The sequence below is a fragment of the Lacerta agilis genome, chromosome 17 (genome assembly GCF_009819535.1).
Source record: "Lacerta agilis isolate rLacAgi1 chromosome 17, rLacAgi1.pri, whole genome shotgun sequence".
Classification (NCBI taxonomy): Eukaryota; Metazoa; Chordata; class Lepidosauria; order Squamata; family Lacertidae; genus Lacerta; species Lacerta agilis.
The window spans coordinates 28,396,513-28,411,536 of NC_046328.1; the positions used below are offsets into that span (position 1 = coordinate 28,396,513).

Below are 15,024 nucleotides of genomic sequence, written 5' to 3' on the forward strand. Positions count from 1 at the left end.
CGTTAGGGCAAATGGCACGCTGCTCCACCAACCACAGCTTGCCCTCAGCCAGTGCCTCCTTAGTTTCAGTATTGCTCCTTGTAGAACTCAGCAGGGAAGGAGATGGGGGCTTTGACTGTCTCCAACTCCAGCTCCCTGGTTTCCACTCGACCAGTCACAACAAGCACCACCTCCCTCTGACGGTGGGGAGCACCATTTTCACTGACTTTGGAGCAGACACACTCACACGCACCCCTATCCTGTGTTGCATAATTGAGACAGGTGGGGCTGCCTTTGTACACCGACTGGAAGCTTCCATTAGCGCAGAATGTGGCTGCCCAACTACGGCCGGGTTCAAGACATTGGCTGCCTGTATGCTTCCGAGCCCGGTTCAAAGCGCTGGTTTTGACCTGTAAAGCTCTCTACCATTCAGGACCCCAGAATATTCTGGAATGCCTCTCCTGATATGAACACACCCAGACACTTAGTTCTTCTATGGGGGCCCTTCTCCAGGTCCCCACTCTGAGGGAGATTCAGAAGGTGGTGACAGGTGAGAGGGGGCTTTTCAGTGGTGGCTCCCCATGTATTGAATGCTATTCCTGGAGAGGTTTGCCTAGTGCCTTCCTGACCAGTCATAGCTGGGGGGGGGCACCGCCCCGGGCGCCCAAGCAGCTAGCTACGCCACTGTTCCTGACAGCTTTTCAGTGCCAGGTAAAAATTTACTCCCCGCCGCCGCCAAGCTTTTGATGGATTGAGCAGTTGTTTTTCTGTTAGTATGTTGCCAAAGGTTTCTGTGTCTGTTATTGGGTATGTGTGTATCTTATTTCTGCATTTGTATAAATTTGTTAATGTTTTCTGTGACATTGTTAATGTTATTCACTATTTATATTTACGTTTTAAAAATTTGTTGTAAGTCACTTGGAGATTCAGTAACAAGTGACTAATAAGTTGTTTCATTTCGTTTCCTTTTTAGTACGTTTTTCTAATCAAACTCATGCTTTCCAGTCAAAAAAGGATAAATTATAAGCCACATTTCTTTCTTTCTTTCTTATTAAGTACAGAGATATATGTGTATATATGTGTGTGTGTCAATGTTAATGCTAGTAAACCTACAGAGAAGAAAAATAAAACTTTTAAAAAAGCTATTTAGTTAAAATATCTCCCAATGTCACATATAGGTTTACTTTATCTTGCATTCTCTCAATCCAATAAGAAATACACAACCTCAGTTTTTCAATGAAACTTAAAATAACACTAATAGTAACACTTACATTTGGCTGGGAGGCGATACCCACAGCTAATCTTGGCTTTTCCAGTCTCGCAGCCACTCAGGGTCCGGCATTCCTCTTTGAGCAAAGGCCCCGCAGCACGATGGATGCAGCCATCCACTAGCAAAGGAATGTAAAAAAACACACATTGTCAATGTAAGAATCAGACTCGGGCACTGCACACACCTTGTATCAGGACAGGAAACTCGTTCATCTTATCTGCCTTGATTGGAAACGGCTCTCCAGTAGAAAGAATTAGTCACATCCAACACCATCTATTCAAAGCACTTGTACCATTTTAACAGTCTTGCAAAGAATGCTGGGAAATGTAGTTTATTAAGAGCGCTGGGAATTGTAGCTCTGTGAGGAGTCTCCTAACAGCTCTTAGATATGCTTAACAAACTACACTTCCCAGATTTCTTTGGGGGAAGCCATGACTGTCAAAGTGATATACAGCTGCTTTAAATGGATGGTGTGGGCGCTACCAGCCTTTCTCATTGCCTGTTAACGTCATCCTTCCCAACACCCCCCCCCATCTTTTAAACTAGATCGAACCTGGGACTTTCTGCATGTAAATGTTCTGCCACTGAAATATGGCTTCTTCCCTGCAAAACACTCCTGTGAAATCTCTGTTCTGGCTGAAATAGTAACTGCAGTTTCCAACTACTGCTCCTTTCAAGTTTCCTTTCAACTGCTCCTTTCCTGTGTAGTGCATTTCCTTAGGTCACATCCACACCAGAGACTTAAAGCACATTGCTTCCCGCAAAGAATTCTGGGAACTGTAGTATGTTAAGGGTGCTGGGAAATGTACCATTGCTGGGAATCACAAATGTGGAGAGTGCTGCTGCAGTCAAGCCCTCCTTCTGGGCTGGCCACTGAGCTACCAGGAAACTAGACTAGAGGGCCTCTGGGCCTAATCCTGCAGGGCTCTTCTTATCCTCTTAGCAACTACAGTACACGCACCCTCCATGTGAAGAGGCACTATACCTCAGAATACAACTTGCTGAAGTCAAACAATGGGGAAGCGTCACGCCCGGCTTTGTGAGATTCCCAAAGATTGGTTGCTTGTAGAAAGAGGGTGCTGGACCTGATGGATCGTTAGCCTTCTCCAGCAATTTTTAGGTTATAAGGATGGGGGGAGGGAGAACGAAGGAGAGCGTGGTCTGGTGTTCCAAGGCCTAAAGGGGATGGGTGATTTGCTGTCCACTCCCAAGTACATTAGAGAGAAGCATTGATCAGGAGGGTCCATTATTAGCTCATTCACAGTCCATCTCCTAATCCATAAAACAATATTTTATCAGCTGTGCTCCAAGGGGAGTCGATAAAAACCACAGAGGCAATGGGCAATTTTTTGATCGTACAAAGCTGTCCCCTCCCCCAACCCCCGTTAGCCTGGCTCTCTATGTGGGCGCAAATGAGAGGAAGAGATATAAATACACACATTGACTGTAGGAATCAGACAAGTGTAGCCAGGTAAGTAACCCAGTGTGATGGGCGGCAGGGGATATACAGAGCATGTGTGTTCATAGAATCATAGATCATAGAGTTGGAAGAGACCACAAGGGCTATCCAGTCCAACCCCCTGCCAAGCAGGAAACACCATCAGAGCATTCCTGACAGATGGCTGTCAAGCCTCCGCTTAAAGACCTCCAAAGAGGGAGACTCCACCACACTCCTTGGCAGCAAATTCCACTGTCGAACAGCTCTTACTGTCAGGAAGTTCTTCCTAATGTTTAGGTGGAATCTTCTTTCTTGTAGTTTGAATCCATTGCCCCGTGTCCGCTTCTCTGGAGCAGCAGAAAACAACCTTTCTCCCTCCTCTATATGACATCATTTTATATATTTGAACATGGCTATCATATCACCCCTTAACCTTCTCTTCTCCAGGCTAAACATACCCAGCTCCCTAAGCCGTTCCTCATAAGGCATCGTTTCCAGGCCTTTGACCATTTTGGTTGCCCTCCTCTGGACACGTTCCAGCTTGTCAGTATCCTTCTTGAACTGTGGTGCCCAGAACTGGACACGGTATTCCAGGTGAGGTCTGACCAGAGCGGAATACAGTGGTACTATTACTTCCCTTGATCTAGATGCTATACTCCTATTGATGTTGTAACGGTTAGTGTGTCAGGTTAGGACTTGGGAGACCAGAGTTCAAATCCTTACTCAGTTATGAAGCTCACTGGACGACCTTAGACCGATCACTGCCTCTCAGCCAAGCAGGGTTGTTGTGAGGATAAAATGCAAGGGGGGGGGGAATGATGTATGCCACATTGAGCTAATTGGTGGAAAGGTGGGATATAAATGTAATACTACTACTAACTTCTGAAAAGAGAGACTGGAAGTTGAGAGAGAATGCCTGGTCTAACAGGGTTGGATGGAATACATCAGCACTCAACACACATTTGTTGCAAGCCCTATTTGTCTTCGCTGCTTTTTTAAGATGGTGGGCTCCTCCGTGTGGCCTGTTTACCGATATTTCCCCCAGATTCGCTTGCACTAAGCTTCCATGGAGGTTATGTGATGCCCAGCTCTTTATTGAACATTTATTTTGATTTGTTTGTGCATTCGCTCTGATTTGTCTTCCTGTCCAACACTTTCCATTGCATTTCTCCATCGCTTTACAAACTGTAAGATGTCAGTGGGTTGTTGTTTTGAAGTGTATTTGTTGCTGTAGGGCAACACAGCACTTTAATCCACCTCAATTGTGCAAATCTAAATTTCCTGCGCATGAGCGAATCCCTCCTGTAAAACAGCAACCGTCTAGAGTCAACTTGTATGTCCACTAGGGTTGCTAAACCTATTTTCCCAAACGCCATAACCCCAGCCCAACCCTACACACAAAGTTTCAAACTCCAGTGCAGACCCAGCAGCAAACCAAACTAGCTGTTATTTCCCCATCTGAAGAAGCAGAATGAAAAAAAATTCAATAGATTCAATAGTCCCCTGAGCAATAATGCAGGCAGATTATTTCATATGCCCCAACTGCCCCTAATAGGGACAGTCACTGTTTTCTGGGACTTGACCTTGGTAAACTCCAGGCTCTGTGTAGTTGTCACTGCTTTTGCTTTTGGGGAATGTTTGCATTTTTAGGTTCAGGTGTTAGGAGTCACCATTTCCCACCTCCCTCCTGCCAATAAAATCTCAGAGTGGGGAAGCATCATGTCCTTAGTGCTCGTGCACCTTAATGCAGTTGCTGAGGTGTATTTCAAAATGTTGATAACCCACTGTTGTTCAGCTCTGATTATCCTAGCATATTCTTAACCACCTTCTTGGCTTCTAAACTGGCGGAAGACGGGCTGCTGCAGAAGGAATGAACACAGGAAGAAAACAGGTGAAGCAGAACCTTCCAAAATGTACTGTACAAGACCGTGCGTGTGCTGGTGGTATGTGTGCATGCACAGAATCGGGGAATCTCTCCGGGCAGAGGCGCATAAGATTATGTATGCATGGTGTGAAGAAAGTGGAGAGTGAGAAGTTTTTGTTCCTCTCTCATAATGTTAGAACTCTGAATGGTGAAAGTTTCAGGACAGAGAAAATAAATTGACTTCATCACACAGTGCGCAGATTAACAGTGGAACTCCCTGCCACAAAATGGCTACTAGCCATTATGGCTACTAGCCGTAATGGCTCTTCTTATGGTCTTAACCTTCTTAGGTATGAGGACTGCAGTGTTACAAGCTTGTCTCTGTTCTTGCCTGTGAATTTTTCAAGAGTCCACTATTTATGCCTATTATGTACGGGGGTGACCTGGGGGTGGGGAGATGAGGACTAGGGGCAGCTAGAGGGTATTGCTGTGACCAATGGGCATTGGTGCCAGTTCTGCAGCTTGAAATGGAACTGATGGGGTGAGAGGAGACAAGGATGCTTCCAAGCCCGACTGTCCTGACGCTCCCAATAATGGTGGGAGGAAGGCGGGGTGTGTGTGCGCTTGTTGGCATCTGGGCTATTTCTGGCAGCGTACAAAGCAGGGGGCCTCCGGGGAGGCGTCTGTCATCTCCGTTCACCACAAAGGAGATTGTGCCCAAGGTTAGCAGCTCCCCCCCCATCTCTCTCTCTCTACCCGCCACCCTCCGCCACTCCAACTCCCGTTCTTCCAAGCTTATTCTTGTGCTGTGTTTGACAGGCCCGAGGCCTGAGGCCTATACAGCGGGGAACCCAGGCAGCAGCCAAGCAGAAATTCCCACACTTAATACAGCCTTGCCTACCCTCGGCAACCATAAGCCCCTTCCCCTTGCCAGCTCTGGATCGAGACAACCTGGAAGGCTCTATGTGTAGCTAATCCCCACAATTATAATTGCAGCGGAGGATTTTGACTGGCCCAGCCAAAATCTCCTTCTGCTGGCCAGTTGTCAGAACACAAGGATGTAAAACCCAGGTGTGATAGATGATAGATAGATAGATAGATAGATAGATAGATAGATAGATAGATATAGATAGATGATAGATGGGGAGAGAGAGTATTTGTGTGTGTTTGTGTGCATGTGATTTTCCTGCTCTCTATATGGTGTATTTTAAGGAAGGAAGGAAGGAAGGAGCCGGTCTCCTTCAGAGAGGGCACTCTACACATGCTCAATAACACAGTCTTGAAAAGACATTTTGAAAGGCAAGATACTTTGAATTATCAAGATGTTCACTCTTAAAACCCTTCAAATAAAATATATTAGTTCTGCTCAATGAAAGGCACCATGCATGTGCTCAGAGGCACATGAACAAATTTCAGGCTCTATTTCCAAGTAGAAATTTTAATGTATCCTGCATATATGGGTGATGACTGCATATGTCTGTTTTGCCAGGTGCACATAGGGTCTGTTCTCAAGTTTGCCACAGGCACATGGATATAGCTCTGTACCCTCCTCTCTCCTTAGACCATAGCAGTGCTTGCCTGCATGCCTCCTCTCAGCAGTGGATGTGGAGGAACACATATGGTTGCCTAGCAACTGCATCTGAGAGCCTTTGGGCCTACCTGGACCAGGGATGGAGCACTGATGGCTAAAGGGTCCCTCATCTGGGACAAATGCTCCATTCATTATGCCCCCCCAACAAAGAAGATGCATCCCCTCTGTCTCCCCTGTAGACACTTGATGGGCTGCTCTCTCTTCCCTCCCCCGGCCTGCCCTCAGTCCTTGAATCAGCTGTTTTTCCGCCCCGACACCCAGCTTGTTAATGCGAATGAGTTTTGCCATCACGCATGGTTCCCCATCTCTTCCGTGCGCCGATACTCCCACACAGAGATGCTCTGAGATGGAGACCAAAAGTGACATATTTCAAGGAGACCCAGAGAGGGCAGAGGATAAGGGGGTTGGGGGGTGGTGCCAGTCAAGAGGGTACCAACTTAAAGGAAGCAAGAAGACAGAGGTTAGCAAGTGGCACATCCAGGTCATCTTAGCACCAATGGAACCCTTCAGCCATTGCCATTATAAAGACCCACATCCAATGAGTTGTATTAGTTTATGTTGACTAAATCTGTATAAATTTGCATATGAGGAAAGGGGGAGGAGTATATCTGGAACGAAAAGCTTACTGGTTGTAGCCAACTAAGTTCTACTCAGAGTAGACCCACTGAAATAGATGAACTTAACTTGTTGTTGTTCAGTCGTTCAGTCGTGTCCGACTCTTCGTGACCCCATGGACCAGAGTACGCCAGGCACGCCTATCCTTCATTGCCTCCCGCAGTTTGGCCAAACTCATGTTAGTAGCTTCAAGAACACTGTCCAACCATCTCATCCTCTGTCGTCCCCTTCTCCTTGTGCCCTCCATCTTTCCCAACATCAGGGTCTTTTCTAGGGATTCTTCTCTTCTCATGAGGTGGCCAAAGTACTGGAGCCTCAACTTCAGGATCTGTCCTTCTAGTGAGTACTCAGGGCTGATTTCTTTGAGAATGGATAGGTTTGATCTTTTTGCAGTCCACGGGACTCTCAAGAGTCTCCTCCAGCACCATAATTCAAAAGCATCAATTCTACGGCGATCAGCCTTCTTGATGGTCCAGCTCTCACTTCCGTACATTACTACTGGGAAAACCATAGCTTTAACTATACGGACTTTTGTCGGCAAGGTGATGTCTTTGCTTTTTAAGATGCTGTCTAGGTTTGTCATTGCTTTTCTCCCAAGAAGCAGGCGTCTTCTGATTTCGTGACTGCTGTCACCATCTGCAGTGATCATGGAACCCAAGAAAGTGAAATCTCTCACTGCCTCCATTTCTTCCCCTTCTATTTGCCAGGAGGTGATGGGACCAGTGGCCATGATCTTAGTTTTTTTGATGTTGAGCTTCAGACCATATTTTGCGCTCTCTTCTTTCACCCTCATTAAAAGGTTCTTCAATTCTTCCTCACTTTCTGCCATCAAGGTAGTATCATCAGCATATCTGAGGTTGTTGATATTTTTTCCGGCAATCTTAATTCCGGTTTGGGATTCATCCAGTCCAGCCTTTCGCATGATGAACGGTACACTCCTTCTATCTGCGAAGAACGGTACACTCCTTCTATCTGGGATGGTCGTCCTCTTCCACCGAGCGCGCAGCTTCGGGAGGGACGCACATGGAGCGGTGAGGGAGGAAGGGGACACCTGCCTAGCCAGCCAGATCAGCCGAATCAACCCTGGCGATCAATGGGGTGACAGATGTCGCAGCCAGATCGCCCTCACATCCGAACTTAACTTAGTCTCGTCTATTAACTTCAATGGGTCTACTCTGAGTGGGACTAGCACTGTATACAACCCATGCTTCCTTTGTGATTAGATGATGCACCAACAGATCATGGGGGGCACTGTCATTAGAAGAGGCATCGCTCCCACATTATCACACACAGGAGGGAATGCCTTTTTTAAGGCAGCCTTTACCAGTTGTGATTTGTATTTATATTGATTTTTTTTTTTTTTTAAAAGAAACCCAAATACATTAAAAAGCTGCCCCCTGATTAATTAAGGCCACCTTTTTAGTTCATCGGAATGTTTTTGACTAAGCATTGAAGCCCTTGTTATTACTAGTGATTTGTATATAACATTTAGCAGATGTGACAACCCAACTCTTATTCCCCTCCTATCAATACTTTATTTCTAGCCAGTGGCATTCCCATTTTATAGATGAGGTGCTGAGGCTGAGAGAGGGAACTAGCATGCCCTGTTGCATTGTACTCACTGAGACTCTTGAGTGACGTGGGGGACTGCCGTGGGGTCCAAAGGTAATGGAGGGGGTTGGTTGAACATGCACATCACTGGAGCATCAATAGCTCTCCCATACCCTCTTCTGGAAAAAAATATGGAATGCCCCTGCAAAAGCGCTAGGAGGCGCTGCAGTGCAGAGAGTGAGGAAAACGGGACAAGCGTTCCTCTCCCTTCACCCCCAACCCCAACCTCATTCATGGCTCCTCTGAACAGGGTGAGCCCCATCCCACTGTCCAGAGGAGGTGCTTGCCGCCCATGCTGGTCCCCACCACAGCCACCCTGAGCGTTTCTTCCAGGCTGTTTGGAGCAGGGTGCATGTGTTTTTCCTGCCCACCTGCTGTCTGTCTTGTGCATAGGTATCTCATAAGGTGCTTTTCATAACCTGTCCTTTGGCATCCCTACATACATGTGTTGCACATTCTTGGCGGGGGTGCAGCCTGTGTGTGTGTTTGGGGTGTTTGTGGGATGTTCTGGTGAGAACCACTTGCATTTGTTTCCCTGATCAGGCTGTGTTGTGCAGTTGCGGTATGTGGCTGTCTGACTGGAGACCGGCAGAGCGTGTGGCGGGCATCCCTGGGGTGTGCAGTGTGCGCCGATTGGCCGCCATGCAGAACTTTGCCAGGGATGTCATCTGAACCTTGTTCCTTGTTTGTTAGATTGAGCTGCTTCTGCACACACATGCAAAGGGTGCTTGGGAACCCTCCTCTGTGTGTCAAGAGGTGGGCCCTGTTCCCATGACAATGCCAGCTGAGCTGGCTCTCTGTGTTTGGCTGGCTTCTGTTCTTTCTGCCAGGTGGGAGCTGACTCATTTCACATTTGCCCTTCCCAGGGGCTCCTGGACAGGTTTGGGTGTGGCATGCTTTATTTATTTATTTTTTTTTTTAAGAATTTATTGGCATTTTTCTATAACAACATATACCCACACCCACACCTACAATTAAACAAATGCAAAACACATAGAACAAATACAAACAGTGTCAAGTTTTCTTATTGCATCTTTCTAGAAAAAAAAAAAATTTCTATTTCCATATCTTGACTGTTGACTTCCCCTGCCTTTTCACCTTCGAGTTTATATCCTAAATCTATTTTATAACCATTTCTCCTAAAAAAGAAAAAAGAAATTAAATTCAGTTGTATAATTACAGTCAATTATATCTTCAACATTTTACTAAAATTACATCTCTACATCTTGATCTCAATCCTCTTATTCCATAAACTTAATCCACTTAAATTTACTTTACTTATACTCCACCTCACTGATCTTCACAGCTCATTCGATCAAATCTATCTCTTCTATCCTTAAGATTGCTGCTAATAACATGATAACTTGAAATATCTCCTTTCATGTTCAAATAGAAAATATAACAGAAAATTGTTGACAGTATTCACCCTCCGATTTCAGTTTACCATATCAGGCTACCTTAAGTTTTACTTAATGCTTCACCCCACACCCCCTCTGTCCATTATTCTTCTCCTGGTGGTTTCAACACTAAACTTCCATGTAGCTTCCCTCTCCAAACGTCCACAGATCCAGGCACGGTCCAAACCTCTCCTTGCCACGAGTTCAGAGGTATCCATCTCATCATCTCTCAGCTTCTTCGGTTCTTTGTGACATTCCTTTTCTTCTTGTAAATACCTTAATTCTCTGTCCCTGGCCCCCGAGCTCACACCTCGGGGACTGGATATAAAAAATCTTGACGTCGCCTTGGGGCTGCCACCCCCAGAAAGCGAATTTCTTCTCCGAAGTAGCTCACTCATCAACCCTCTCAGCTCCTTGGCAAGGCATTCTTCCAAAGTGTCAAAAGTTTTAAAAGCCTCCTCTGTGGGCAATTGGTTCCATTTCAGACCCCCACACAAGACTTTGACTTTTCTACAAAGCAGTTCCACCTTCAAGGCAGTGAGTCTCTGTTCATCCGTTAGTCCAGAGTTCAATACCAGTTCAAGGACGAAGCCCAACATACTGGCAGAGGAGGAGGAAGTGGGTGTCATATTTCTACTCCCCTCTTTGTTCGTCGCCATTTTCCTGAGCTGGAGCGCAAATACCGCAACTTTAAATGGAGATATTTTCCTCTAATTAGCTTCCCGAAAGAAAAATTTGCCAGTCTCATGTGTCAATTTTAAATACATTATAGCCAGTTCTGTAGCAGTAATCACTCAGATTGGTTAGATTCTTGAGCTCGAAGGGAGGGAGGCAGGCTGCCCTTCTCCTTCCCCCCGGATCGTCCCAAAAGCACGATTTCACTCAAATTCTTTACTCACGACCACCGGGTTCCTTTAGCTCCATTCTTCACAGGTAGAACTTAGACGCTCACCGCGGGCTCTGTCGCCGCATTTGCATCCCGGTTGGGGCATGTCCCCGAAGCCCGGCTCCGGTTGTCCCTTCACCCCCACTCCCCCTTTACAGGGGGAGCGAGGGAAGGGTTCGGAGCCTCCGCGGGCGCTGCCGGGGAGCCCAGGGTGCGGGACGCTCTTCCCGCACCCCAACCGGAGCCCCGCTTTGCGGTAGCGGGGCTCCTGACCCCCGGGATGGACAGGGCGCTTCGGACCCGAAGCAGCCCTCGACCACCCGGCGATTGCGTCGCCGCCGGAAGTCCGGGTGTGGCATGCTTTAGACGAAGTTAACTTAGGCCATAGTTAGGATTGCTATACCCATTAGGTCCATTAATTTCAATGAGGTCTACTCTGAGTAAAAGTTGAACACCACTGTAAGATGCATATATTAGGAAGAGATGTCCATAAAATGCATATTATTGAAGATTACATACAAAAAACGCATTACATGAGGAGAAATTGCTTGCAGGGGGGAAGTGTATGTTGGTCAAAACTGCATACAAAAATGTGCTTCTCAGGAGCAATGCTAAAATGCTGGTGAATTTTCATGAGGATTAAAAATAAATAAAGCAGTAATTACTGCAGAAATGCAGAAAACTAAATTTCAGACTGGAAAAATAAGAAACTTCAAGAATCAAAGTTGCTAGATTAGTCCAGCCTAGAAGTCACCAACATGTTATAAGCCCCACCCTGCCACGAGCAGGATCAGCCCCTCCCATGCCCTCTTTTCCTTCCCCAAAGATCAGCTTTATGCAATCCAGAGCAGTCACAGTTAGAGAACAGATGTCTCACAGAAGGTCTTTGCAGAGCAAACAGCACCAGATGCCTTTAATAAGAGGACCAAGCCACATCACAGAGAGGGGTGTGTGCATGTGGGGGGGGGGATGAGTGTGTGTGCTCCCCCCACCAGCAGCAATTCAGCAACCACTCCTGGTGCCTTTTTATTTTTATTTCTTTTTATTTCTTTTTTATTAGACTCATAAAAACCAAATGGAAGAATTGAACATAATATTTACAAAAGGGAAATATAATTTACAGGAGTGTTGAAACCAGTCATGAAACTTTTCACCATGACACAATGAGCCGTGACTAAAAGCATCCAATAGATTCAGCTTTGGAGATGCAGAGGTTTGTGGGCTTCGGGTGTGGGGCAGGAGAGGGAAGCAGGGGAGAGACACCACATGATTCAACGGTTGAATTTCCACCCCATAATGAAACTAGACCCCTGTCATACGGCAACCTGAACTGGCTAAGGAAAATATACATACATGAAAAACCCGGGATTCCTTCCCAATCCATAATATGGCAATCAGACCCAAAGCATGAATGTAATCCATAAATCCCCTGAAAATATTTTTAATTGTTCAGGGGGTAAACCCCGCTAAACACAATGAGACCTCCTTAAAAATTAATATGTATGTGAAAGATTGCACTCTTATGCTCCTATGTTCTGGGAGAGGGGGCGCCCAGCCACCCGACATAAAACGCCTCAGCTCTCTGATAGTGTCCCCCATTATTTTCTTATCCCTCTTCCATACAAAACACAAAAGGCCTAGTCCCGGCATCCACCGCAGCCCATCCTAAACAAGCCTGATGAAAGCAACCAGTTCTTCTCCCCCTTCCGCCAGCTGCCCTTCCTGTGTGTAGGCCTCTAATCCCCCCTCAAGGGCAAATCAATGGGATCACTCCGTAATCCACTTTCCCCGAGATCTCCTTACATAAAGAAGGGGGTGGGCGCCCGCCAGGGCCAGGCCCATCTGTCAGGTCTGAGAATTATCCCCTCAGATCTCATCAGGGTCCGTTTCATTCCTCTTTCCCCACTGGCTGCTGGGCATCTCTGAGGCCTTGTAGCTCGAGGAGGAGGAGCAGCAGCTGGCTGTTGTGACACGCGGCCAGGATCAGGGTTCTCGAACCAAGTTTTCGACCCCCAAGTGGAAAAATCCTCCCAGAAGGTGGTTTCACCTCTTGTGCGTCAAAGAGCACTTTATCCCGGTGTTTGTGGCAATGGGCTGGTGTTTCCTGCATGGATGGTGGCACAGGGGTGGGAAACAGTCAAGAGCTTTCTCCCTCAAAGCCTTGAAGGTGGGATGGAATTGTGGGCAGGACCGGTGCTAGGGTTTCTTGCGCCCTAGGCAGATCACCTTCTGGCACCCCCTGGCGCCCGCCAAAGCCTGCTTTAGTGGGAGGTGGGGGGTGGTGGAGAGGCAAGCAGCACCTCTCCGCTACAGCGGAGAAGCTGCTGCTAGCCCATCCCGCCCGCCCCCCGCCCAAGCCTGGCCAGCGCCCCCTCCATTTTGGCGCCCTAGGCAATTGCCTAGTTCGCCTTAATGGACGCGCTGGCCCTGATTGTGGTCCACATTCACACCATACGTTTAAACCACTGGAGTGCTACTTTAAACAGTCATAGTTTCCCCCAAAAAAATTATGGGTGCTGTGGTTTGTTACTGGTGCTGAGAGTTATTAAGAGACTCCTCTATTCCCCTCCTGGAGCTACAGATCTTAGAGTTGTTCAACAACCAATCCCTCTCTATTGGGAACTGTAGAAATTGTGTTGGACAAAGACCTGGGAGATCAGAGTTTGTATCCCCACTTAGCCATGAACTGACTGGCTGACCTCGGGCCAGTCACTGACTCTCTCAACCTAACCTACCTCACAGGGTTGTTGTAGGGATTAACTGAGGAGGGGGAGAACAATGAATGCCACTTTACACTCCTTGGAGAAAAAGGTGGGATATAAATGCAACAAACAACGGTCTCCTAATATACACCTGTTTGTATGCAATGTTGCATACAATACCAATATTTGCAAAACAATTTCCCCACATAATAATTTTTTTAAATTTTCACTATATATATATTTATATGAATTTTTACACACACTTAGTTTAATACATGCCTTTTTGTTCACATTCCCGGGCTGGAGAATGGCACTGCAAATGTTGGAGAAGTGTAAATATGTTTTAGTTCATGTATAGTTTCAGAAAGTGCGGATTATGTACAGTAGTTTCGCCTTTAAATAAGAACTGAATTAAATTTCCTTCCCCCACCCCCCACAATGCTCCAGTCTGTGACAGCTTCTGGCACATCAGCCTCCCCAAAGCTGCTTTCAGCTTTGGTTATACCCATGTTTTCATGGAAGAAGGTGCCACCGCATTCAACAACACTTTGGGACTTTGGACTACAACGAACAAGGGCATGCAATCTTTCACCTTCAGTAAACATTTTGGCAGGGGCGCAGGTGGCGATGTGGGTTAAACCACAGAGCCAAGGGCTTGCCGATCAGAAGGTCGGCGGTTTGAATCCTCGCGACGGGGTGAGCTCCTGTTGCTCAGTCCCTGCTCCTGCCAACCTAGCAGTTCGAAAGCACGAAGTAGATAAATAGGTACCGCTCTGGCGGGAAGCTAAACGGCGTTTCCGTGCGCTGCTCTGGTTTGCCAGAAGCGGCTTAGTCATGCTGGCCACATGACCCGGAAGGTGTCTGCGGACAAACGCCGGCACCCTGGGTCTATAGAACGAGATGAGCACCGCAACTCCAGAGTCGTCCGCAACTGGACCTAATAGTCAGGGGTCCCTTTACCTTTACCTTAAACATTTTGGCAGATGCTCAGTTCCAAAGCATATGCACCAAAACGTGCAATAATAGTAATAGTAATAGTAATAAAACCTATAAAAATGGCAAGGTACAGTTGCAGTGTATATTTTGCTTTGACCCTTTCCTTCCTGCCTTCCCATCCTCCTCACTAGAACGCTAATTATACAGATCAAAGCCTGCGTGTTAAGCGTGGGCATTCCCCAATGAGGCTCACAAGTTTGTATCTCTTAATAGCCACATATAGGCTGGAGGCAAAAGCAGTTAGCAGCAGAGTCTCTAGGTAAGGGCTGGAGGGAGGCACCGGGGGGTGGGTGGGTGGAGAATGAGGACGGCAGCAGCAACTGATGGTTAGACCCATCTGCGGCAAAGGCAGTTGCTAATCAGCCCGCCAAGACAGCCTCCTTTTTTTCCTAGGCATTAATTAAGTCTCGGAGGCTTCATTCATCCACCATGCAGTTCAGCGCAGATCTAGAGCACAGTCAATAAAGCTCTCCCAGCTACAGTGAGCAAAGATGGAAATTTCAATGGAGCTGAAAGAGTTAGCAAAGGGTTTGTGCTCATGCAACCCCATATTTCTTGAAAGCATAATTCTACACCCCTCCCGACTAACCTGGTGCTCTCCAGTTGTTTTGGACTACAACTCCCATCAGCCCCACCCATCCTGGCCACTGGGATGATGGGAGTTATAGTCCCAAA

At 46.9% G+C, this 15,024-nt stretch overlaps 1 protein-coding gene across 5 annotated transcripts in view; it reads right to left on the reverse strand.

The window, feature by feature from the left end:
- The window catches only part of MACROD1 (mono-ADP ribosylhydrolase 1), a 322,885-nt gene that overhangs the window by 26,346 nt on the left and 281,515 nt on the right, over window positions 1–15,024 (reverse strand). For all 5 annotated transcript variants that reach the window (XM_033174254.1, XM_033174250.1, XM_033174252.1 and 2 more), the window contains exon 5: window positions 1,251–1,367. In XM_033174254.1, coding sequence (XP_033030145.1) covers window positions 1,251–1,367 — 117 coding nt within the window. The remainder of the gene's footprint in view (window positions 1–1,250; window positions 1,368–15,024) is intronic.